Consider the following 23,598-nt stretch of genomic DNA (forward strand, 5'->3'; position numbering starts at 1 on the left):
TAGGTTACCGACGTAGAGTGCAGAAAGGATCTTTTAGGCATGAAGCATAAACAAGTGGGTGTTTAAGACCATTTTGGTGTGAAGCTATTTAGCTAAATTGTAGGTTATTGTTTAAAGCTGCAGAAGGAATTTACTTGGGGTAGTATTGTATTTTGACACGTTTGGTTCCTTATGCGGGTATGTATTATACAAAATAACAACAACATTAAAAAGTAAAAAATAAAAAAACCACAAACAACTTGGCTGGCTGCATAATAACATCACTCTTCTCACCCTTTACAAATTAATGGTTGGTTTCAAGAGTAAGAACCAACAGTCACAAAAAGACGAGCAACTGGTGGTGATAATTCCCATTTGAGGGGGGAAAAAATAAAAAAAAAAAAATTAACCAAGAAAGCTTAGTGAATGCCTTATGTTGCTCACACAACCTACCCCCACTCCCCCAATATTGTAATTCAAGTATTTAGCTACATTGTCCGGCTTGGCAATTTACAAGCCATAAATACTTTCCTTTGTCTGTAAAGAAAAGACCAGATTTCATGAGAAACAGAAAGCATTTTCATATCAAACTGCAGCCAACATGTAACGCACTTTCTGGTTGCAAGATAGCTAAACTACACTGATAACTGATATAAAGTATAATGAAGGAAGAATACAAATTAAAAACAAACAAAAAAACTTACCAAGACGCACAAATTGAGAAGAAATCAAAGATACTACATTTTTTATTTACCAAACATAAGCAGTAATCCAAGAGCATTTTCCCGAACATATCTATATTTGGATACTTTTAGTGCCAAACACGTTCTGAAAAAAAAAAAAAAGAAGGAAAAAAAAAAAAAAGCCAACATAGCTAGGAAAAAATTTAAAAAGTCTTTGCATCAGTCCATAACTAAGTTTTCAGCTTTATTAAAAGCAAAATCTAGTAAATTTTATTATTTTTAAAAATTATTTTAGTGAACATGTATGTATATTCAAATTAGAAAACCACAAAAATATAATGGAACATTTAACATCAGCAAAAAGAATGTGTAATAATATCAGATGTTAAAACAATCAAATTATCAGATTTAAAAAAAAAAATCTGATATTTTCCTTTTTGTTCTAACAATTGTTATATCTGAAGAAGGAAAGTAATTCCACTTTTTTTTTTTTTATGCCAATTTTTACAGAGTGAAAACATCTCTTAAAAAACATTAAATTTCAGTGACAGAGTAGAAGAGATGTATTTTTACTTAAGGATAATGTAAGGTGACAAGATCACTCAAAAGGAAGGGAATTATTTGAAAGCCCTACACTCAAGATTGTAAAAATTCAGAGATGAGGGTGTTTTTCTCCACTAGTGTATGGTAACAAAAACATCCTCAATTGAATTGCATCAGGGGAAAAAAAAAACAAAACCAAAAACAAACGCCCTGTTAATCTCTGAAAAAAAATTAACGGAATATTTATTACTGCTGCAGGAATTGTTAAAACTCTAACATGCATCACCAAACAATAATAACGCTGCATCTTCTCTTGTGGCCATTGTGACTTCCGTGTTAAGCCACATATAAACAACATCAACAAAATCAGATTTTATCTGTGCGGAGAAGAGGAATGTATGTTTGTAAAAGCTGCTCATTAATTAGTATTTGTAGCACTGCTGTGGTCGGGCTTGAGTCGGGGAGTGGGATTCCATTTTGCTAGGTGCTCTAAAAAAAATCAAATGAAAGACACAATCCTTATTTTAGTCTCAAAACACACGAACATTTTGATTCTGTGGGCTGTATTTTAATCTGCATCAGGAAAAGTTACAAGCTGCCAAAGGAACGGGGAAGTTCGATATATTCAGGGTAGTTTTCCTCTACTTTCAGACTCGTCGACCGTTAAAAATTCTCAATTCCTTGGTTTATAGGTTTAGTGATGTCATATTTAAGTATACATTCTTATATGTAAACACCAGGGGAAATTAAAATGTTAATCACATTATTCGTGTAGTCCTTTGTTGTGAGAACCACCTACGAGGTATTACGATACATATTCTACATAGCTAAGAAAGAGACTCCAGTCGCTTTATTTTTTTTTAATCTTTATTAGGCAGTAAATGACTTCGTTGCCATTTCACTTATTTCAAGTGTTTGTCTGCAGTGAAGCCGAGGCAGAGCATGGTTATTGTTGCAAAAACCGGGGAAAGGGAGACACCCAGACATTTTGTAATTTAAAAGCGAGGGAAGCTACAGATGAACCGATCGGGCATAGCACGTAGGGTGTTGCTGCTTCAGGGACATCTGCACCGGGGAGCGCTTCTACCCTCGATTATAGACCGCGCTAGATTAGGATTTTAAGGTTTGGGTTGTTTTTTTTTTTAGGGTATTTGATGATTGTACGCCAAAAGGCACGGGAGCTGGGCTCCTGCTGTATGAACCCAGTTGTTAATCCCTCTTTGTGAGGTGACCGGGAAGAAGCGAGGGAAAGCGGCGAGGTTTTAGCTCCTCTCCCTGTGCAGGGAGGCAGAGGGGCGGCTGCGGCCAGCTGGGTGCCCAGCACAAAGCTGCGGGCTCTGGGGCCGAGCTCCCGGGCCCGGAAAACACGGATTAAACCCGATTTGGCCCCAAATTACAGCGGGGAGGCCCGAGGGCTCGTTGCGCCCGCTGTATTTCTGCCTGGTTCCCGTGCCACCTCAGGCACTCCTGGCCCGGCCGGTTACCCTCCCTACCAGCCCCGTGTGTGAAAGCCGGACACGGTTTTTTGCTAAAATCGCCGCTTTTTGCCCCGAAAGCCGCTCCTCCTCGCAAGGCCGCGGCTCGACCCGAGAGAGCCCGGGCTCGCGGCGAGCCATGAGGCGGGCGGCCCGCCGCGCTCCTCACCCCCTATTTTTACAGATTTTCCCCCATTTTCACCTAACCACCATCGGGCTGCGCTTTGTTTCCCCCTTCCCGGCCCCGAGGGGCCCTCAGCACGCCCGGGGGCCGCGTTTTGGGCCGCCCCCGGGGCCAGCCCCGCGTTACCTCCGCTGGTCCGGCGGCTCCGCTCCCGGGCGAGGCGAGGACAGCGAGCAGCGCCCTGAGGAGGAGGAGGAGGAAGATGAGGATGAAGATGAGGATGAGGAGGATGAAGATGAGGAAGGAGGAGGATGAGGACGAGCTGAGGAGGATGAACTCAACCTACAGGCGCCCCCGTGGCAGGAACCCGGCGCCCACACACGAGGCTGGGAGGGTGGGGGGGTGCTCTTTTTGTTGTTGTTTTGGGGTTTTTTAATGTTTATTCTCTTTTTTTTTTGTCCTAAAACCAACACGCCTGACTTATGCGCGGGCGCCGGGGGGCACCGGAGCCCCCCCCCCCCGTCCCCCTCGGGGGGGGGGGGCGCTGCCTGAGGCAGGGGGGAGGGAGGAAGAGGAGGAGGTAGAGGAGGAGGAGGAGGAGGAGGGCCGGCCTTCAGCCCGCCTCCCCAGCGGGGCCGCGCTCCCCGGGGGCATTTTGGCTTCGCTCGCTTCCCGTGGCTGCGCCACCGCGGCTCGGCAGCCTCCAGCCTCGGCGGCCCCTCCTCCTCCTCCTCCTCCCGCTCCCTCCGTATCCCTCCGCGCTCCGGCCGCCCTCTCCCTCCCTCCCTCCCTCCCTCGCTGCCGGCGCAGAGAAAAGCGCCGCTCCGACACCCAGCGGCCCTCCCGCCCCGCCATCTTCTGCCCGAGCACACTCACACACACACACACACATTTACACGCTCATTTACACACTCACACACACACAGCGCGCGGCGCCCTCCCTCCTTCCTCTCCCCTCAGCCTGCGAGGACAGGAGGAGCGGCACCCCCCCCACTCTTCCTTCCTCCTCCTCCCTCCTCCTCCTCCTCCATCTTCTTCACGGGGGCCGGGGGCTCGGGGGAGGGGCGGCGCGGCGCCAGGGGCCGGCGGGGCTGAGGCGGGGGGCGCGGAGGGAGGAGGAGGAGGAGGAGGAGGAGGAGGAGGAGGAGGGACTCTTTCTCCGGGCGGAGGGATCGCGCGTGCGGCTGGCTGGCTGGCTGCTGGCGGCGCGGGCGGCCGCGAGTTGTTGTTTCCTCCTCCTCCTCCTCCTCCTCCTCCTCCTGCCGCCGCCGCCGCTGCCCGCCCGGGGCTCGAATGGTGGAGCCCGGCCTCGTCCCGCTCCGCTGACAGCCGCCGGCCGGCCGCTGGGCCCCGGCGCTGCCGCGGGAGCGCGGCCCGACCCCCCCCCCTTCCTCCTCCTCCTCCTCCTCCTCCTCCCCCCCGCCCACCCCCCTCTCCCTCCTCCTCCTCCTCCTCCTCCTCCTCCTCCCGCCGCTCCGGTCCTCGCCTCGCCATGTCCGGGGACGGCGGCAGCAGGCACACGGCGGAGCTGCGAGCGGGTGAGCGCTGAGGGGGGGAAACGGGGAAAGGAGGGAGGGGGGAGAAGGGGAAAAATCAAGGGGCGAGGGGGGCTCCGCAGCCCTCAGCGCCTCTCCCCGCTGTCCCCGCAGAGCTCTACTTCCTCATCGCCCGCTTTCTGGAGGACGGACCCTGCCAGCAAGCGGCTCAGGTAGGGGCGGATGGCGCCGCCGGGGCCTGCCGGGGACGGCAAGGGGTGGGATGGGATGGGATGGAAGGGATGGGATGGGAAGGGAAGGGAAGGGGCGGCCGGGCCGGGCCCCAGCCGAGGGCCCTCCCTTCCCTTCCCTTCCCCTCCCTGCTTCCCCCAATTTATCGATTTTATTGTCCCCGTCCCCCTTTTGTTGTCGCCGCAGGTCCTGATCCGAGAAGTGGCGGAGAAAGAGGTAAGCGGCGCCGCTCGCCCCGCCCGCGGCCTCACCCCCCTTTCCCTTCCCTTCCCCTCCCTCCCTCCCCTCGCCCCCTGCCCGCTGTTTGGGGGCGGCGGGGGGGTGCTCACGGCTCTGCCCCCCCCCCGTTTGTGTCCCCCCCTCCTGCAGCTGCTGCCCAAGCGCACGGACTGGACGGGCAAGGAGCACCCGCGCAGCTACCAGAACCTGGTAAGGCAGCGGCCGCCGGCCCGGCTCCGGCTCCTCCCTTTGCCTTTTCCCATCCCCTCCTCTCCTCTCTCCCTTCAGCAGCCCGAAAAATTGAATTTCCCGCAAAAAAAAAAAAAAAAAAAAAAAGACGACTTTAAAAAAAAAAAAAAAACACACACACACACAAACTTCAGGGCTTTATTATTATTTTATTTATTTATTTATTTATTTATGTTTAACCGGGCCCTTCCCTTCGTGTTGTTTGTTGTGTGTCCCCCCCCCCCCCCCCCCCCCCTCAGGCGGAGGCGCGCAGCCCCCTCCGCCCGGCGGGGCGCGGGGCCGCGCCCGCACTGCGCGAGCCGCGGAGGCGCTGCGGACGTCACGGCCGGGCCGCGGGGGGGGGGGGCGGGGCTTCGCGCCTCGAGGGGGCGGGGTCTCCGCGGGGTGGGCGGGGCCGGCGGGATGGCGGGAGGCGGGGGCGCGCCCGCTGCCCGCCCGTGCACACGCACCCGGGCGCGCTTTTTGCACGCCGCTGTGCACACGCACGGCCTCGCCGTCGCTCCCCCGGCTTGGGAGCTGCAGCTTGAGGCGTCCCCGGCTCGCTCCCGAGGAGCCCCGCGGGGCTTGCTGCTCGGTGCGCACCAGGAGAGCCGGAGCGGCCAGGCGCACAGCCCAGGTTTGCTGCCCTTTCTTGCCTTTTTTTCCTTTTTTTTCGTTGCTTTCCTTTTTATCTTTTATTGCCCTGTGTGTGCTTTGCATCTCAGGTGGGGATCTGTGATAGAAAAGGTAATCTGTGATAGAAAAGGTGGAAAAGGTACTAATTCCCCTACTGTAGTTCAGGCCTGTTTCTGCTAGCACCAACATACATATTTTTTCTGTTATCCTGTGAACTATAGTAGTTGAGAGGACAGCAATCAAGATGTCTGAGTTGTGCCTGTTAGCAACTTGTTGCCCCTATTGTTTTCATTACAGGTGCACTGTTGTATAATTCAGTCTCTGAATTTCTGAATAACGTTTCAGGGGAAGAGTGAGCCCTGCTTGTGGTGTTCGTCAAAGCAAGGTTTCCCTTCGAGCTTTTGGGCTGTTTGTAGTGGTTCTGGCCTCCACAACTGAGATTTAGACTTGTGGAGAACTTTTGAGCTCATGCAAAAGGAGAGGGAACAGCTCCCATCCATAATGCAGCCAGTAAACACCAGGTCACGTGAAGGTTGTTTTGAACGTGCATAGGTGAACACAACAATGTGAATTATGGACTTTTCTTTGGGTTGGAACAATTTGTTTACTGTATTTCTTTTTTCCTGAACCAAGAGGTGAATTCGCCGAGGCATTGTAAATGCATGTGGTTGTTGAAGGCCATGTTTTCCATTTCAAGCAATGGTCACAAGCTGAGTGGTAAAACTTGGCACAAGTCACTCCCTTATCGTGTTTTATCCTTTAAAGAGGTGGAGGTGCAGTCTCAGTGCATGGTGGGTTTGGGGTTCTTTTACGTAGCCTGTATAAAAGAGGATGTCAAGACAGAAAGTGAGAAGAAGAAATCTTAAAGGTTAAGCTAAGAAGCTCTAATGACAAGTTCATTCAGACCCTTCTTTGTTGTAATGCAGATGGATACTATAACTTAGAATAGGTACGTAATGACATGAGGTGTACATCTCGTAATTTGGACTTGATTCCGAATCCATGTGCTCGTGGTAATTGGATCCATACGGTGGTAATTGGGTCCCTTCTCTTTTCCTGCTTTTCTTAACAAAGCTTTCTTAGGCTGGCGGTAAACATTTGTGTGTCCTTCTCCACTTTGCCCCTACCTGGAAACTGGGGGAGGAGAGAAAAAGGAGTTGGTTACTTTGGTACTTCTCTCCTTCCTGGATGTTTGCTCTGGCTTTGGTTGTCAAAGATGTGTGAACTTAGTATCACTTGACGTTTTAGGCTTGTGAAAACTGGCACAGAAGTGCATTTGCAAGGTGAAGGTTGTTTCATACAAAAGAAGTGTTTTTCACAATGTCTTGTACTCATTAAACAAAAACTCATTTAACTCCAACTCAGGAATCTTTCGCTGCAAAGCTAGAAGTTGATGTTGATTTAGCCCCATGTTCTTTCATTCCTCTAATGATAACATAGCAATAATGTAACTGTATCTTTTTTTTCTGCCTTTAAGATGCTGACTTTTCTTTCTGCAGAGGGCATGTTTTGTCATGCACTGGCACCGTTCCTCTGACTTGAATGCCTTGAACTTTCACTAAACTTCACAGAAAGGGCTGAGAAAAGCTAAGAATCAAAAGTACCGATCAGTGTAACGTTAGGAGCCCGACTTTTACTCTGGAAGGGAGGAAAGGCGCTGTGCAACAGCTGATGGGATTTAACCCCAAGCTTCTGTTCTATTATTTGCAAACCCATGCCATTTATTATGGATGTAATTATGTGGATCTAGTGGAGCATATCTTTTCAAGAGACATTGTTCCTGGTTTTGTCCTCTTTTTGAAAACATTTATTTATTATAAGAGTTAACTTTCAAATATTAAACCAAAACATGTAGTCTTAATATGTTTTATTTCTGTGGCTTAATTTGTGCAAATAATCTTAAATTGGATGCAGTTTTCATCTCGTAAATTACTTAAATTTTTCTCTTTTGGCCAGTGAAAACAAACATTTCATTTTCTTATGAGCTAACACCACGCTGTGCAGGCTTGTAATGCCACAGGGAAATGCATGAGTTCAGAAATGCTCTGCTGTGGTTTGTTTTCTTCAGTGCCTTGAACTCTAGTATTTCTATATATATATAAATATATATATATATATATATTTTTTTTTTTCTGTAGTCGCTATTTGGAGCATAAACTACTTGATTCTTGCTCTGAGGCTGAGGTCTCTTATTCCAGAGTGCCAAGGCAGTGTTTCTGCTGCCAGCCCTACACCTGTGCGCTAGGGCCAAAGACTTTCTGCGAATTGCATCCCTGGTGCATTCCACACAGCCTAAGTACCAAGGGCGCCCAGACTCCTCAGGTCTCAGGATGTTTTTATTTTCATGTATCAGCTGTGAAAACTTATTGAACTGCTGTTTTTCTTTTCTTCTTGAGAGGCAGCGGGTTTCTCTTGATGGGGGATGAAAATTGAGGGCTCTTGAGAGGGTTAATAGCTCACTTGAGCAGAGTTGAGGGAGCCTTCTGAATTGCTGATAGGCTTTAAAACATGTTTATTAGGGCCTGGACACACAAACAAGCTCTGGTGCATCATTTGACTCCGGGGTAATTGTTTTTTCATGTTGCAGTTTCGCTGTGGGTGTAGCTGATCTAATTGTGTGCTGTTGCTGAAAGCCATCCAGTCCCGCTGCATCCTTTGTGTGCTCATCCAAGTGTGCAGGCAGTCAGATAAGGGAGCTGAACTGTCTGAGAAATGAGCAGCACAGCGATGATTTTCAGATGATTCAGCTGGCTCCGCGCGCTCAGCACCACGTGGGCCTCACAGCGTCAGGAGGGAGATGGTCGGAGGGCCTGGGGGATCTGCTGGGGATGTTACTTTTCGGGGCAAGCTGGATTTTGGCTGGCTGAAGGTGACTTCAGATTCACTGTAGCCATTCAAAGCTATCACAGGGATGTTTTAGGTCTTCTAGGGTACAAGCACCACAGGGTATACACTCAGAACTATTATGTTAACTTATCTGAAGTATTCAGGTGTCTGTGATTTTCTCTGCTGGATTTTATTTCTGTTGGTGGTGCTTGAGGAGGGGGAAGGCAGAGAATCCCCATGGAACAGGATGATAGGGCAGCGGATTTAGCAGGCAGCGCAACACGCTTTGTTGTTCTCAGAGATTGTTTGTTCCTATCTTGCTGACATTTGTCACCTCCTCTTCCCCTGCCCCGAATTATTAAATGTGGTTTGGAGTGAAAATGAAGGGCTGTATATTTAGGCCATTCCAACCTTTGTTCTTTGTAACTTCGTGCACCTTTGTGTAACCAAGTGTCAGGGGACCGGGACATCGACACCGCGTGCTGTCACTGTGTTTCATTGTTCTTATACTTTCTAACACAGAAAGGGCTTCTAGGCAGAGCTGTGGTTACTGTTTAATAATTCTCTTTCTTAATAAGTAACCAAATAGTCAGTGGCTTGTTTCTTCAGGAAGTCTTGTGCTGAAAAGGTATTTGATGGAATAAGGAAGAAAAATGAGACTTAAATCAAAGAGCTACCTCATCTAGTCCTTATTTACAGTATTTTGAGGAAAGTCTGTGTGCTATTTGGGAAGGTGGTCTGAAAGTCTTAGATATGGTGGTATGAAAACCTGTGCAATGGTTGGGATCCTGAGCAGTGGTTTTGTTCTCATTATCACCCTTGCTGTTGGACATATGTAAAGTTAAGTAACTGCTTTTTAGTTCTACAACACCAGCGTTTCTGTCCTACAGATTGCTCCCACAGCTGGTAGTTGAGATGGTGTTGCAGCCTCTCTGTTGACACCATTATATTTTAATGATTAATTGTGCAAAGAACCAGTTCCCTTTCATTACCTCAGGAGCAAACCAGTGTGTGTCGGTGAGCTGCTTTACACTTGTTCTTTCAGGCTGAGACTAAGGTGGTGAAAGATGGACTAAAGAGGACTGTTAATTTTCTAAGGTGCACCTTCTCTTAAAGAAGAAGAAGAAAAAAACATACACAAAGAGGTTTGGAATGAGTCTAGTATAGACACACAGGTACATCTGTGCTGACAGTAGTACGTAGAGTTGAACCTTTTGGTCCACGAGGCTGAAAGTGCTACTCCACTTGTTCGTAACTTACCACGTGGTAAGTAGCAAGCTTGCAGCAGCTCGTTTATACCAAGCTTTGGAGGAATTTATCTGCTCTGGTCTTGCCTACTAAAAGTATTAAGTAGTTGAAAAACAGATCAGGTATTCTTAGGACAGCTGTTTTTTCATGCGGGTCTATTTCATGTTAAAATAAAGGGCATTCTGTAGGGAGCACTGGCCAGAGATCCCTGTGCTTTTAGATCATGCGTTGTTGAAGGTACACCAGAAATAAATGTTTCTGGGAAAATCGCTAATTCTCCAACTCTCACCTCTGTTGTTCCATCCCCCCGCATCAAAATGATTCAGAGAAAAGTAATTGCATGTTATTGCAATCCCTAATTTTAAGGCACTAAGGCAGTAGCTAGCGGTACAGGGTTCTCAATTTGATGGATGGCCTGATATAGTACAACAATTACTGTAACTCAGTTTGGAGCTTGTTTTGGTTAATAAATTGTACAGCGCAGTAGTTAAAGCTGGCTTGGCTGCTGGTTTTAGGAAGGTTGAGCTCCTTTCTCTTGAAATAAAAGTAGCTGACTGGCTTAGGTCCTGTTAAATGTCCGTGTGTGCTGTTAGAGTCGCAGCAAAGCCTGCGAACTGGTAGCATGGGGGGGAAACCAGCAACGCCTTGGAGAACGTTTCAGTATGCGTAGTGCTTGGAGGAGGCTCCAGAAGAGGGTTATATTTTACTCAGTGTCTAAAAGAGTCTGTGTGTAACTGAATTATGCATTGCAAATTTAACTAAGGAGTCTAGGTTAAATTATGGTTCTGTTGATTCATTCATTGTGATTGTGACGCTGAATTATTCTGCAGAGTCATGCAGAATGAACATATAAGCACTTATGTCTATTTCCAAGGTAATAATGTTTTGAATGTTAGTCCAAATAGCTGTCTAGCTGCGTTTAGTGTATTCTCGTGCAGTTCATCTGGGATAAGTAAAGCTGGGGGTAGGAGATGAAGGGTGAGCTTGAGGATAATGCAGCTTCTTATTGTCTAGGAAATATTATTCATGCTGAACGTTTGAAATTTTTGTGCTTTCTAGTGGTTCTGATTCTTATTATAGTAATGCTTAAGAAATATTGCTAACTTGTTTTCTGTGTGTTTTGAACTAGAGGTGAGTTAGCTCGTCCTTTTCCTCACAAAAGCCTGTCTTCTGCGTTCCTGCCGGAGGAGCAGGGCAGAGTTAGATGGTGCAGACAGCCTAATGGGAGGAGGACAGAAACCAGCTAGAATTTCATCTAGGTGGGGCTGGCAGGAAAAAAAAAAAAAAATCTGTGTTTATTTACTGCTTGACATCACAATTTTGGCATAAAATTTTAAAATTCGTGTGTGTAGAGTCCAGTCTGCTTTTCATTTAGAGCTGTATGAATTTTAAATACTTGTACATCTGTCATGTGTTTTTTTTTCCTTCCACTTTCTCCTTTTGGGATCAAAACAAATTTCCATCATTCTATTGGCTTGTCACAAGCTCTTCTATTTTGGACAAAGCTTGTAAAGTATCCTTTTAAAAAGTAATTTTCTTTCTTTTTTTTTTTTTTTGTCACTTAAATCTGACTTGGAAGTACTTAATTTTTAAGAGGGCAGTAGGTATATTTTATGTTGGTTTTAGCTTTTTTATAGTTTGTCAAAAAGAGAGGAATTGTAGAACTAAGATAAATTTGTTTAAATACTTTTTTCATTTGTGACTTCTACTTTAATGCTTGTAGTCACATACACAAATGAATAGTGTTGAGATTTTTTTTTTTTCTTAAGGAGAAGAAAGTGCCCTGAGAAAACTTACTTAATAGTGTGTTTTTAACAATTTTTTTTAAGTTCCCTCATTTACTCTCTTTTTCTATAGGAGAAAAAGGGAAGGAGCAGGTCTAAATGAAACTTAAAATGAAATAAGAGGCTTTTACCTTAGCAGATTTTTACAGAGAAATAAGCCTTATTTTACTTTTTAATTTCCTCCATGTGCTTTTGTCTTACATCACCAATGGTACTTTCTTATACATGGTTCCTGGAATTTGTTTTATAAACTTCCTGGAACTGCCAAGCGTTTAAATGGCCTGTGCCACTCGTTCGATTTTATTTTTGTTTAGCATACAGCTCGCTTGGTGTCCTGGTTTCAGTTAGCACAGAATTAATTTTCTTCCTAGTAGCTGGTGGAATGCTGTGTTTTGGCTTAGAATGAGAAGAGTGCTGATAACACCCCGATGCTTTAATTGTTGCAGAGCAGTGCTTATACTAAGCCAAGGACATCTCAGCCTTTGCTCTGTCCTGCCAACGGGCAGGCTGGGGGGTGCAGTAAGAGCTGGGAGGGGACAGACCCAGGACAGGTGACCCAAACTAGCCAAAGGGGTATTCCATACCATCTGACGTCATGCTAAACAATATATAGGGGTGGCTAGCCGGGGGGAGGGGGCCGGACTGCTCGGGGTTAGGCTGGGCATCGGTCAGCGGGTGGTGAGCAATTGCATTGTGCATCACTTGTTTGTACATACTATTATTACTTTCGTATTATCACCATTGTATCATCATTATTATTATTATTATTATTATTTTCCTGTCTTATTAAACTGTCTTTATCTCAACTCACGGGCTTCACTTTCCATTTCTCTCCCCCGTCCCAGAGAGGGAGGGGGGAGGGTGAGCGAACGGCTGCGTGGTGTTTAGCTGCCAGCCGGGTTAAACCACGACAGTCTTTTTGGCGCCCAACGTGGGGCACGAAAGGTTGAGATAACGGCAGATCTGACCAGAGTGTGTTAAACTAAAATTGGTATAAGTATTAGACCTGCTTAATAGTCACTTGTCATAATGCTGATTGCTTTAATCTCAACTGTGCTGCGCCTGTTTTCCAAATTGAGTATTATAGCACGTTATTTTCCGTATGTGCTCTCTGTCATGTTGTTTATCCTCTCCGGGCCCTGGTTTCAGACCATTATGGTACTGTGTGTTGTATCAGTGGCTTATGAGATGATGAAATATCTGGCCATGACTCTAACCTGGTATTTGTACTCAGTAACATCTTCGATTCTATACTTTGGAAACTGTATTTTGGAAACTATTAGCAATTGTATCTGTTGCCTTTTTTCATTAGGGAGTCAATCTGTGGAGGGGAAAGGGGAAGATAATTTTTCTTACTTGATCACTCTCCCTTTCTCCTTCACCACCCCTGTACCCTCCTTGATCACTCTCCCTTCCTCCTTCACCACCCTCTTACCCTCCGAGTTTATTACAATAGCTCTCCAAGATATTGAATATCCTTGGGATACTCAGACCAGCATAGTCCTGTTGTTCTGCCTCCTGAATGCACTTCAGGTTCTGCTTAAAGTTAAACAACTACTTAGGAAGCTCATCCGGAGATCTGCCCGGAGGCAGTATAGTTGTGGGTGGCAGGGAGTATGGGAGGATATGGGCAGGCATCTAGACCAGTTGGCACCCCCAGTGTTTTGGAAATTCACCCCTGAACAAGTGCAAAATCCTCAAAAACTGGCAGAATGCTTGAATAAAAGGTGTCGCGATTCGGGAAGTTCCAAAGTAACACAAATCATTGTAACATGCTGGGGCCTGGCTTACGCCTATCGAGCTGCCATGGATACTGCTATCAACTTAGTGACAGACCCTGCGGCCACTCCAAGTCCCGTGACAGATCCAACGGCCACTGTGACCCCTACGGTGGACTCTGCAGCAGCTCCAGCTCCAGCTCCTGAAGCCGCTCCAGCTCCAGCTCCTGCAGCTGCTCCAGTCCCAGTTCCTGCAGTCGCTCCAGTTCCAGCTCCGGCCGCTACTCCAGTCCCAGTTCCTGCAACTGCTCCAGTCCCAGCTCCTGAAGTCGCTCCAGCTCCAGCTCCTGAAGCCGCTCCAGCTCCAGCTCCTACTGCTGCTCCAGTCCCAGCTCCTGCAACTGCTCCAGCTCCAACTCCAGCTCCTGTAGCCGCTACAGCTCCGGTTCCTGCAACTGCTCCAGCTCCTGTAGCCGCTACAGCTCCTGTGGCCGTGTCAGAGAAACGAGCTGTAGCAGTGCAAGTTGACCCTGCAGAGGGCATTCCAACCCCTGTGGCAGACCCTGTAACAAAGTCAGAGAAACGAGCAGTAGCAGTGCAAGCTGCCCCTGTAGAGAAGGTGAAAATATGGTATAGAAATTCAAGTCGTTTAGAACGCAGAGAGTCTTCTGCCAATCCAGGTAAGGCTTCTGCCAAAACTAAGTATAGAGATGACGAAGATGATGACGACGCTGGGCCGTCAAGGATTCAGGAGGAGGAAGATGAGGATGCCGAAAGAGCAACAGTAACTACCCGAAGCCTAAACGAGCGCGAGCTACGAGATGTGCGAAAAGATTTTGGTCGCTGTATAGGTGAGCAGCTTGTCACCTGGCTGCTCCGGTGCTGGGACTCTGGAGCCAATTGTGTGGAATTAGACGGCAGGGAAGCCAAGCGGCTGGGATCCCTTGCTCGAGACGCCGGCATTGACAAAGCAATTGCAGATGGAGCACGACCCACCAGCCTCTGGAGGCGTCTCCTCTCAGCTGTGAGGGAAAGGTATCCCTTCAAGGAAGATATTTTATGTCTACCAGGCAAGTGGACCACTATGGAGAAGGGAATCCAGTACCTGAGGGAATTAGCCGTACGGGAAGTGATTTATGAGGATCCAGACCTCAAACAAACATCCACAGATCCAGATGAAGTCAAGTGTACACGACCCATGTGGCGGAAGTTTGTACGGAGTGCACCATCATCATATGCCAGCTCATTGGCAATAATGGCCTGGAAAGAGGATGAGGAACCCACAGTGGGTGAAGCGGCTAAACAACTCCGGCAGTACGAAGAAAGTCTCTCCTCTTCCTTACAGGCCTGCGTCTCAGCTGTGGAGAAACTTTCTGAAAAGGTTCACCAACTTGAAGAGAATCTATTGTCCTCCCCACCTGAACCAACCAGTGCCCACCGACCAAAGGAGAACACTTGGGAGAAACTTTCTGAAAAGGTTCACCAACTTGAAGAGAGATTATTCTCCTTCGCACCTGTACAAAGCAGTGTCTCAGCTGTCAGGGGTAGGCGTTCACCCACACAAGGAAGACGATATGGTGGGTACTCACCCCGTGCCACCCTGTGGTTTTACTTACGAGACCATGGAGAGGACATGAGAAAGTGGGATGGAAAATCTACCGCGACCCTAGAGGCACGGGTACGTGAGTTGCAAAAGAAAACAATCAGGAAAAAGGGATTCTCCGAAAAGTTTGCTGCTCCAACTTCCAGCAGACAGTCCTTCAAACACAGAAACGAGGAAGATTCTGACCAGGATTAGGGGGGCCCTGCCTCCAGCCAGGGGGAGGAAAGGGACAATCGAGTTTATTGGACTGTGTGGATTCGATGGCCTGGCACATCACGCGCACAGAAGTATAAGGCTTTAGTAGACACCGGTGCACAATGTACTATAATGCCATCGAGCTATAAAGGACCAGAGCCCATCTATATTTGTGGAGTGACAGGGGGATCTCAGCAGTTGACTGTATTGGAGGCTGAAGTGAGTCTGACTGGGAATGAGTGGGAAAAGCACCGCATTGTGACTGGTCCGGATGCTCCATGTATCCTTGGCATAGACTATCTTAGAAGAGGATACTGCAAGGACCCTAAAGGGTTCCGGTGGGCTTTTGGTATTGCTGCCTTAGAGACAGAGGGCATTAAACAATTATCTACCTTGCCTGGTCTCTCAGAGGACCCCTCTGTTGTGGGGTTGCTGAGGGTCGAAGAACAGCAAGTGCCAATTGCTACCACAACTGTGCACCGGCGGCAATATCGCACCAACCGAGACTCCCTGATTCCCATCCATAAGCTAATTCGTCAATTGGAGAGCCAAGGAGTGATCAGCAAGACTCATTCACCTTTCAATAGTCCCATATGGCCAGTGCGAAAGTCTAATGGCGAGTGGAGACTAACAGTGGACTATCGCGGCCTGAACGAAGTCACGCCACCACTGAGTGCTGCAGTGCCGGACATGCTGGAACTTCAGTATGAACTTGAATCGAAGGCAGCCAAGTGGTACGCCACAATTGATATCGCTAATGCATTTTTCTCCATCCCTCTAGCAGCAGAGTGCAGGCCACAATTTGCCTTCACTTGGAGGGGAGTCCAATATACCTGGAATAGGCTGCCCCAGGGGTGGAAACACAGCCCTACCATTTGCCATGGGCTGATCCAGTCTGCACTAGAGCAGGGGGAAGCTCCTGAACACCTGCAGTACATCGATGACATTATTGTGTGGGGTGACACAGCAGAGGAAGTTTTCGAGAAAGGGAAGAAAATAGTCCAAATCCTTCTGAAAGCCGGTTTTGCCATAAAACAAAATAAAGTCAAAGGACCTGCACGGGAGATCCAGTTTTTAGGAATAAAATGGCAAGATGGACGTCGTCAAATCCCAATGGATGTGATCAACAAAATAACAGCTATGTCTCCACCAACTAACAAAAAAGAAACACAGACTTTCCTAGGTGTTGTGGGGTTTTGGAGAATGCACATCCCAAATTACAGTCTGATTGTAAACCCACTCTACCAAGTAACTCGTAAGAAGAATGAGTTTGAATGGGGCCCTGAACAACGACAAGCCTTTGAACAAATCAAGCAGGAAATAGTCCATGCAGTAGCCCTTGGGCCAGTTCGAACAGGACCAGATGTAAAGAATGTGCTCTACACTGCAGCCGGGGAGAACGGCCCCACCTGGAGCCTCTGGCAGAAAGAACCTGGGGAAACTCGAGGTCGGCCTCTGGGGTTTTGGAGTCGGGGATACAGAGGATCTGAGGCCCGCTATACTCCAACTGAAAAGGAGATATTGGCAGCATATGAAGGAGTTCGATCTGCTTCGGAGGTGGTCGGTACTGAAGCGCAGCTCCTCCTAGCACCCCGATTACCGGTACTAGGCTGGATGTTCAAGGGAAGGGTCCCCTCTACGCATCATGCAACTGATGCTACATGGAGCAAGTGGGTTGCACTGATTACTCAGCGGGCTCGAATAGGAAACCCCAGTCGCCCAGGAATATTGGAAGTGATCATGGACTGGCCAGAAGGCAAATACTTTGGGATATCATCAGAGGAGGAGGTGGGTCGTGCTGAAGAAGCCCCACTGTACAACCAGTTGCCAGAGAATGAAAAGAAATATGCCCTGTTCACTGATGGGTCCTGTCGTATTGTGGGGAAGCATCGGAGATGGAAGGCTGCTGTATGGAGTCCTACGCGACGAGTTGCAGAAGCTGCTGAGGGAGAAGGTGAATCGAGTCAGTTTGCAGAAGTGAAAGCCATTCAGCTGGCTTTAGACATTGCTGAACGAGAAAAATGGCCAGTTCTCTATCTCTACACCGATTCATGGATGGTAGCAAATGCCCTGTGGGGATGGTTACAGCAATGGAAGCAAAACAACTGGCAGCGTAGGGGCAAACCTATCTGGGCTGCTGCATTGTGGCAAGATATTGCTGCTCGGGTAGAGAACCTGGCTGTGAAAGTACGCCACGTAGATGCTCATGTGCCCAAGAATCGGGCTACTGAAGAACATCAAAACAACCAGCAGGTGGATCAGGCTGCTAAGATTGAAGTAGCTCAGGTGGACCTGGATTGGCAGCATAAAGGTGAATTATTTATAGCCCGATGGGCCCATGACACCTCAGGCCATCAAGGTAGAGATGCAACATACAGATGGGCTCGTGATCGAGGGGTGGACTTGACCATGGACGCTATAGCACAGGTTATTCATGACTGTGAAACATGTGCTGCAATCAAGCAAGCCAAACGGTCAAAGCCTCTTTGGTATGGAGGACGATGGCTGAAATATAAATATGGAGAGGCCTGGCAGATTGATTACATCACACTCCCTCAAACTCGCAATGGCAAGCGCCACGTACTTACAATGGTGGAAGCAACCACCGGATGGCTGGAAACATATCCTGTGCCTCATGCTACCGCCCGGAACACCATCCTGGGCCTTGAAAAGCAAGTCCTATGGCGACATGGCACCCCAGAAAGAATAGAATCAGACAATGGGACTCACTTCCGAAACAACCTTATAGACACTTGGGCCAAAGAACATGGTATTGAATGGGTGTATCACATCCCCTATCATGCACCAGCCTCCGGGAAAGTTGAACGATACAATGGCCTGTTAAAGACTACCTTGAAAGCAATGGGCGCTGGGACGTTCAAAAACTGGGATACGCATTTGGCAAAGGCCACCTGGTTAGTCAATACTAGGGGATCTACCAACCGAGCTGGACCTGCCCAATCAAACCTGTTACGTACTGTAGATGGGGATAAAGTTCCTGTAGTGCATGTAAAAAATATGCTGGGTAAAACAGTCTGGGCTACTCCTGCCTCAGGAAAAGGCAAACCTATTCGTGGAATTGTTTTCGCTCAGGGACCTGGATATACTTGGTGGGTAATGCAAAAGAACGGAGAGGTCCGGTGTGTACCTCAAGGAGATTTAATACTGGGTGAGAATAGCCCATGAACTGAATTGCACCATGTTAAATAGTATATTATACTGTATATTATCACTACCATGATTACTATAGGTGACTAAATAGAATGTATGGAAAAGAGTGTAACCTGAGCATGACATAAATGGTATGGAATAAGGGGTGGATAGATGTCCTGGTTTCAGTTAGCACAGAATTAATTTTCTTCCTAGTAGCTGGTGGAATGCTGTGTTTTGGCTTAGAATGAGAAGAGTGCTGATAACACCCCGATGCTTTAATTGTTGCAGAGCAGTGCTTATACTAAGCCAAGGACATCTCAGCCTTTGCTCTGTCCTGCCAACGGGCAGGCTGGGGGGTGCAGTAAGAGCTGGGAGGGGACAGACCCAGGACAGGTGACCCAAACTAGCCAAAGGGGTATTCCATACCATCTGACGTCATGCTAAACAATATATAGGGGTGGCTAGCCGGGGGGAGGGGGCCGGACTGCTCGGGGTTAGGCTGGGCATCGGTCAGCGGGTGGTGAGCAATTGCATTGTGCATCACTTGTTTGTACATACTATTATTACTTTCGTATTATCACCATTGTATCATCATTATTATTATTATTATTATTATTTTCCTGTCTTATTAAACTGTCTTTATCTCAACTCACGGGCTTCACTTTCCATTTCTCTCCCCCGTCCCAGAGAGGGAGGGGGGAGGGTGAGCGAACGGCTGCGTGGTGTTTAGCTGCCAGCCGGGTTAAACCACGACACTTGGTAGTGTTGAATCAGTTTGTTAACGAGCTGGGCTTAGTAGCAAACAATGATTACTCAGAAAAATGCTGTTCAGAAGTATCACGGTACTGCTGCGTAACGTGGCACGAACGGCTGTGTTCTCACAAAGGGACAAGAAGAGACTGTGGTGTGGATAAAAGGTATGCCTTAAAATGCTCGTACCTACTACAAATGTTAAGAATAATACAGATAGATTCCCCCTTTTTCAAATCATTTGCTTCAGAAACTGCAGGAAGAATTGAGCCTACCTTGTTTCTGCTACACCACAAAAAAATGAACACATGGCTTCTGACAAATCATGAGACGGATGACTCAAGATGCGAGCTAGCTGTAGTTTGGGAATGTGTCAAAGCTGATTTGCTTCATTTGCTTTAGATTTTGTGCACTTGTGAGGATGCTTAAAAAAAAAATAAATGTGTTGAGCAGGATAAAATGACAACCATGTTGCATAGGTAGCTCAGTGCTACTATTCGAACAGCAGCAACAACAAAACCTGGTTGTTAGTCTTTGAGAGGTAAGTTCAGATTCCAGAGTTGTGAAGTCTGGATGCAGATAGATCCCTACAAAGGGCTGTATTCGTTAAGTTTTTGTGCTCCTTTTCATAGGAGCAGAGGAGAATAAAAGCCAAGGAAATAGATCTGGGTTGTTGATGGTGGGAACCGTACTTACTTTGTCACTACTTGCAGCTATTCTAATATTTTAGGGTGCTCAAGCGTGTGTTTTGACTGTGATTCCTCCTTCTCCAAAGAGAAGCGAATTTCATTTGCGTGTTACTGATAAGAAAAATGAATCAGAATCACAAGTTCTCAGTTCAGTGAGATTATTTTTTTTCTCTCATTTACAAGAGCCTCTCTGATGTCATTAAATTTACCCGAATGAACTAATCTGTATAATCAACTGCAGCTTTTCAGTGTTACTTAAATAATTTCTAATGTTTTTTAAAAAAGAAGCCTTTATTTTTAAACTTACGTGAATTTTATAAGTCATTTGACTTTGGGGTAGTCAATCAAATTCAGCAGGTTGCAAGACCTTCTGCAAATGAAATGTGATTCATAGAAGAGTACCAGAAGAGAAAACTTTTCCTCCTTCACTGGAAGGCTGGGCTGGTGGGAATTCCCAGTGTAAGCAGGGCTTTTCCAGAGCCCGTTTCAGACGCCAGCAGCCTTTACATCAGCAGATTGTTGGAATACAAGAAGCGGTCACAGGGTGTCAGCAAGGGAGGAACACGTCTGGTGAAGAATGAGGTGTATTCCCATTAATTGGCTGTAGTACAGAAGCATCAGTTTGCCTAAAATGTCAGTCACGGCCTTTTGTAGTTGCAGAGCAGCAAACCATCACAAGCTTTTGCTGCAATGCTTTTGTTTTCTGCAAAGTAAAAGTAAACCTGTGAAAACATTTTGGGCTGGATGAGGGTTTAAGCTACTACACGTCACTGTTGTACTAGGACATCAGAAGATTGAGTTTCTATTCTCCCTCTTAGTCGTCTTGTTTTTAAATATTCTTTGCTATGTTTTAAGCTGGCAATAACTTATGTGTTTTTAAAAATACTTCTTAAAACAAAGCTTTGTGTTAACGGGATTTTACTGTTGCCATATATGTTTCAAAGCTTTTATGTAAAGACATATAAGATGATGTTGTACAAGGTGATCTTTTGATCTGTAATTATGGTAGTTCAAGAGAATGGGCTGTTTTTGTCTGGGCTGCTGTTAAGAGTGGTTTGACGTTGTTATAATCATGTGGTGAGAAGGTCTGCTGTGGGTAATAGGAGCGAGCTTTGGTACCCTGCAGCTGGAAACTGAGCAGTGACAGAGGTTTAAAGAAAATCCAGTTGTGGTCCTTCAACAAGGTCTTGTAAACTTAGGCGAGTTGTGGCAGGGTGCTTCTGTGTCAGGTGTCTGTCCTTTACAAAGCCCTGGTACTTGCTTAGTATACGTGAATCTTCCAGTAACTCTGTAAATATTGCTGTCCTTAGAATCCTTGTCTCATTCTTCTGTTACAGTAATTGAAATCGACCAGACAGATAATTAAATGTAATATTGAATGTTCTTTACATTTTTCACTGTTACAAAGCAGCTTATTAGTCTTTGACCAACTGTGCTTTAAACTCTTAGTAGATAGCAACGGTTCTCTGTACAAGTAGCGTGCTCTGAATAGAAGAAATTAATTGGGACCAGCTGGAATGAGTTATTGTACTTAAAGGTCATTATGTTTTTATCTTTCATATACTATAATTTTCTTTAGGATTCGTGTAATGATCTGGGGAAAAAAAGGGTGGTAATTTGTCCAAAATATGACTCTTTCTCATCAAATGTTTTGTTTACTCTTTCATACAATAGGTGAAATATTACAGACATTTGGCACCTGATCACTTGCTTCAAATATGTCATCGACTAGGACCACTTCTAGAGCAAGAAATTCCCCAAAGTGTCCCTGGAGTGCAGACGCTATTAGGAGCTGGCAGACAGTCTTTGCTTCGTACAAACAAAAGTATGAAACATGTGTGAGAGTTCTGAGAATTTGGTGTATTTCATGCCTCTTCTGCGATTTTGTGCAAGGAAAAACATCTGTTGTATAATTCTTCTAAAACAGGTTGCAAGCACGTTGTATGGAAGGGATCTGCTCTTGCTGCATTACACTGTGGGAGGCCTCCAGAGTCGCCTGTAAACTATGGCAGTCCACCGAGCATAGGTAAGCCAAATTTATTACAGCATTGCCCTTGCACTACCTGGCTCCCAGGGTAATTGATTATAGCAATGATGAGAGCTCGGTGGTAGTAGTTCTGTTTGTTTGGCTGTTTGTGTCATATGTCTTCTGTTAAATATTACTTTTTATTAAGATGCCATAACTGGCATGTTTGCCACTTTGGGGGGGAAAAAGATACTGTAAACTCATGCACCAGTTCTGCTCTGAAGTTAGTTAAAACCAGAATGACATTGTCTGCACCCATTGTTGGACAGAATAAGTCTCAGAGACTGGTGATGGTTTTCTTTGGAAAAATTTAAGTGTCCTGTAGATGTGATTCTCTCTGCTCTTTGGTCTCTGCAGTAATTTTGTAGCTCTGCTTTAGTTTGCTGTGTTACATCACGAAGCACGTGCTGTCTGTCTTGCTGAGAAACTGGAGGCTAGCGTGTGTATACCTTATATATACATATATAATTAATATATATATATAGTTGCTATTTTTAAGCTCTCATATCTTTGTCACTAAAATATATTCTGTTAGCTTTCAACCTTTTAACAAGAAGATGCGTTTTCTTGTTCTCAATTGCTAAGAGGATGGAGATGTGGTGTTTTAGGAGATTGTTTAAAGAGCATCCCTTTCCTTTTGCTGTGGATAGGAAAACTGGGCAAAATCACTTGTCTTTTCATCTTTTTCTGCTGCTGCCTAGGGGGCGGTTAAGGCCAGATGCCAAGTGCAGTGTTGGATGAGGTTGGAAGGAGGGTAGATACCCAGTTTTTAATCAGCTCGTTCACGTTGGCTCAGCCCCTGATCATTTTGCCTCCATTTCAGAGGCAGCTCTTTGCACCTTTACAAGGGTGTGTTGTAGTTTTCAGTGATTAAGGACTTGTTTACCCTTAGCTTACACCCCTATTCTTGTCTCCTGTGTAAGTCAAGTTTGATGAAATCTAGTGAACAGCTAGCACAGGATGCCATTCTTCTTACTTTTTAGGATGAGTGATCAAAGTAACACTTAGTATCTTTTTAAGCTGTTATTTTGATCTATAATCTATTCTTTGTTAAAACTATTTGTAGGAAGAAAATCTGAAAATATGATGTATATTAATACTAGTATTTCTCCATAGTTTAGTCAGGGGGTGGCCTGATTTTTCATCCGTACATATGTGCATGAATATTCAGAAAATCATATTCAAAAATTCTTACAAGTCTTCAGAGTACATCAAGCATCTAATTGCTTCTGAAGAGACAGGACAGTGGTTAGTCAAAGGTAGGCCTCAAGCTAATTTACACCTCCTTTCCTGAAAGCTATTTAAGCACCTGTTTAGTCACTGTAAAGTATAAACACCATGTGGCTGTAAGAGGAGGAAAAAAAATTCCCAGAAGCTTTCTCTACATTTCATGAGCAACAGCAATGATATACTGACATTTTTAATTAATTTATTTTTTTTTTTTTTAAATCACAAATCAAGGACATAAATATGCAATCCAGAATTCCTTATTGGGCATAGGGGCTCTTTTTAACACATTGGAGGTTTAAGAACCTGGGAAACTACTGGAGATGAGAACAAGTTGAGACGCCTTGAGGAGTAAGTCACGGTGCAGCAGCAGGTTTCTGGATCAAATCAAACAGTTCCTTGCTTAAGCAGTCTTCAGTTTTGTGCTTCTGTGGTGCAGTGTATCTCTGATAAAAGACAGGCTGCTGTGAAGGCCATGGTAAAAAAGAGAGAATTGAAGATAGGTTGGGTGAGCTACTAAGTAGCAATGGACAAATAGACAGCTGGGTGCTGTACAGAACAGAGCTATTTTAAATGGGATATCTTGCCATTATGGGTTTTTTGAAGTCTGAACTCCTTTTGAGGAATATTGGTAGCCTGTAAGGTTTCCATAAATTGGGATATTTTAAAAAAAAACTTATTTATATATAAATAAAATAAAACTGAGAATGCTAAATTTGGGCTCTCCAGATTATTCCTGGTGTTCTAAGAATCTCCGAGTGAAAC

At 45.9% G+C, this 23,598-nt stretch overlaps 1 protein-coding gene and 1 long non-coding RNA gene across 3 annotated transcripts in view; one reads left to right on the forward strand and one right to left on the reverse strand.

Annotated features, from left to right (window-relative positions):
- Positions 1-696: 696 nt before the first annotated feature.
- On the reverse strand, positions 697-3,805 carry LOC309876347. The gene is made up of 2 exons (XR_014317160.1): positions 2,991-3,805; positions 697-1,694 (listed from the first exon to the last, which is right to left on the reverse strand). It is a non-coding gene; the product is annotated as an uncharacterized lncRNA (long non-coding RNA).
- A 235-nt stretch (positions 3,806-4,040) lies between these two features.
- The window catches only part of PHIP (PHIP subunit of CUL4-Ring ligase complex), a 119,297-nt gene continuing 99,739 nt past the window's right edge, over positions 4,041-23,598 (forward strand). Inside the window, exons 1-6 of one of the 2 annotated variants that reach the window (XM_082756363.1) lie at positions 4,041-4,342; positions 4,454-4,512; positions 4,718-4,747; positions 4,901-4,960; positions 21,255-21,405; positions 21,508-21,606. In XM_082756363.1, the coding sequence (XP_082612489.1) occupies positions 4,297-4,342; positions 4,454-4,512; positions 4,718-4,747; positions 4,901-4,960; positions 21,255-21,405; positions 21,508-21,606 (445 nt within the window). In that variant the 5' untranslated portion in view covers positions 4,041-4,296. The remainder of the gene's footprint in view (positions 4,343-4,453; positions 4,513-4,717; positions 4,748-4,900; positions 4,961-21,254; positions 21,406-21,507; positions 21,607-23,598) is intronic. The other variant, XM_082756362.1, reaches the window with a different exon arrangement.

The sequence above is a fragment of the Aythya marila genome (genome assembly GCF_965140915.1).
Source record: "Aythya marila genome assembly, chromosome: 3".
NCBI classification, from domain to species: Eukaryota; Metazoa; Chordata; class Aves; order Anseriformes; family Anatidae; genus Aythya; species Aythya marila.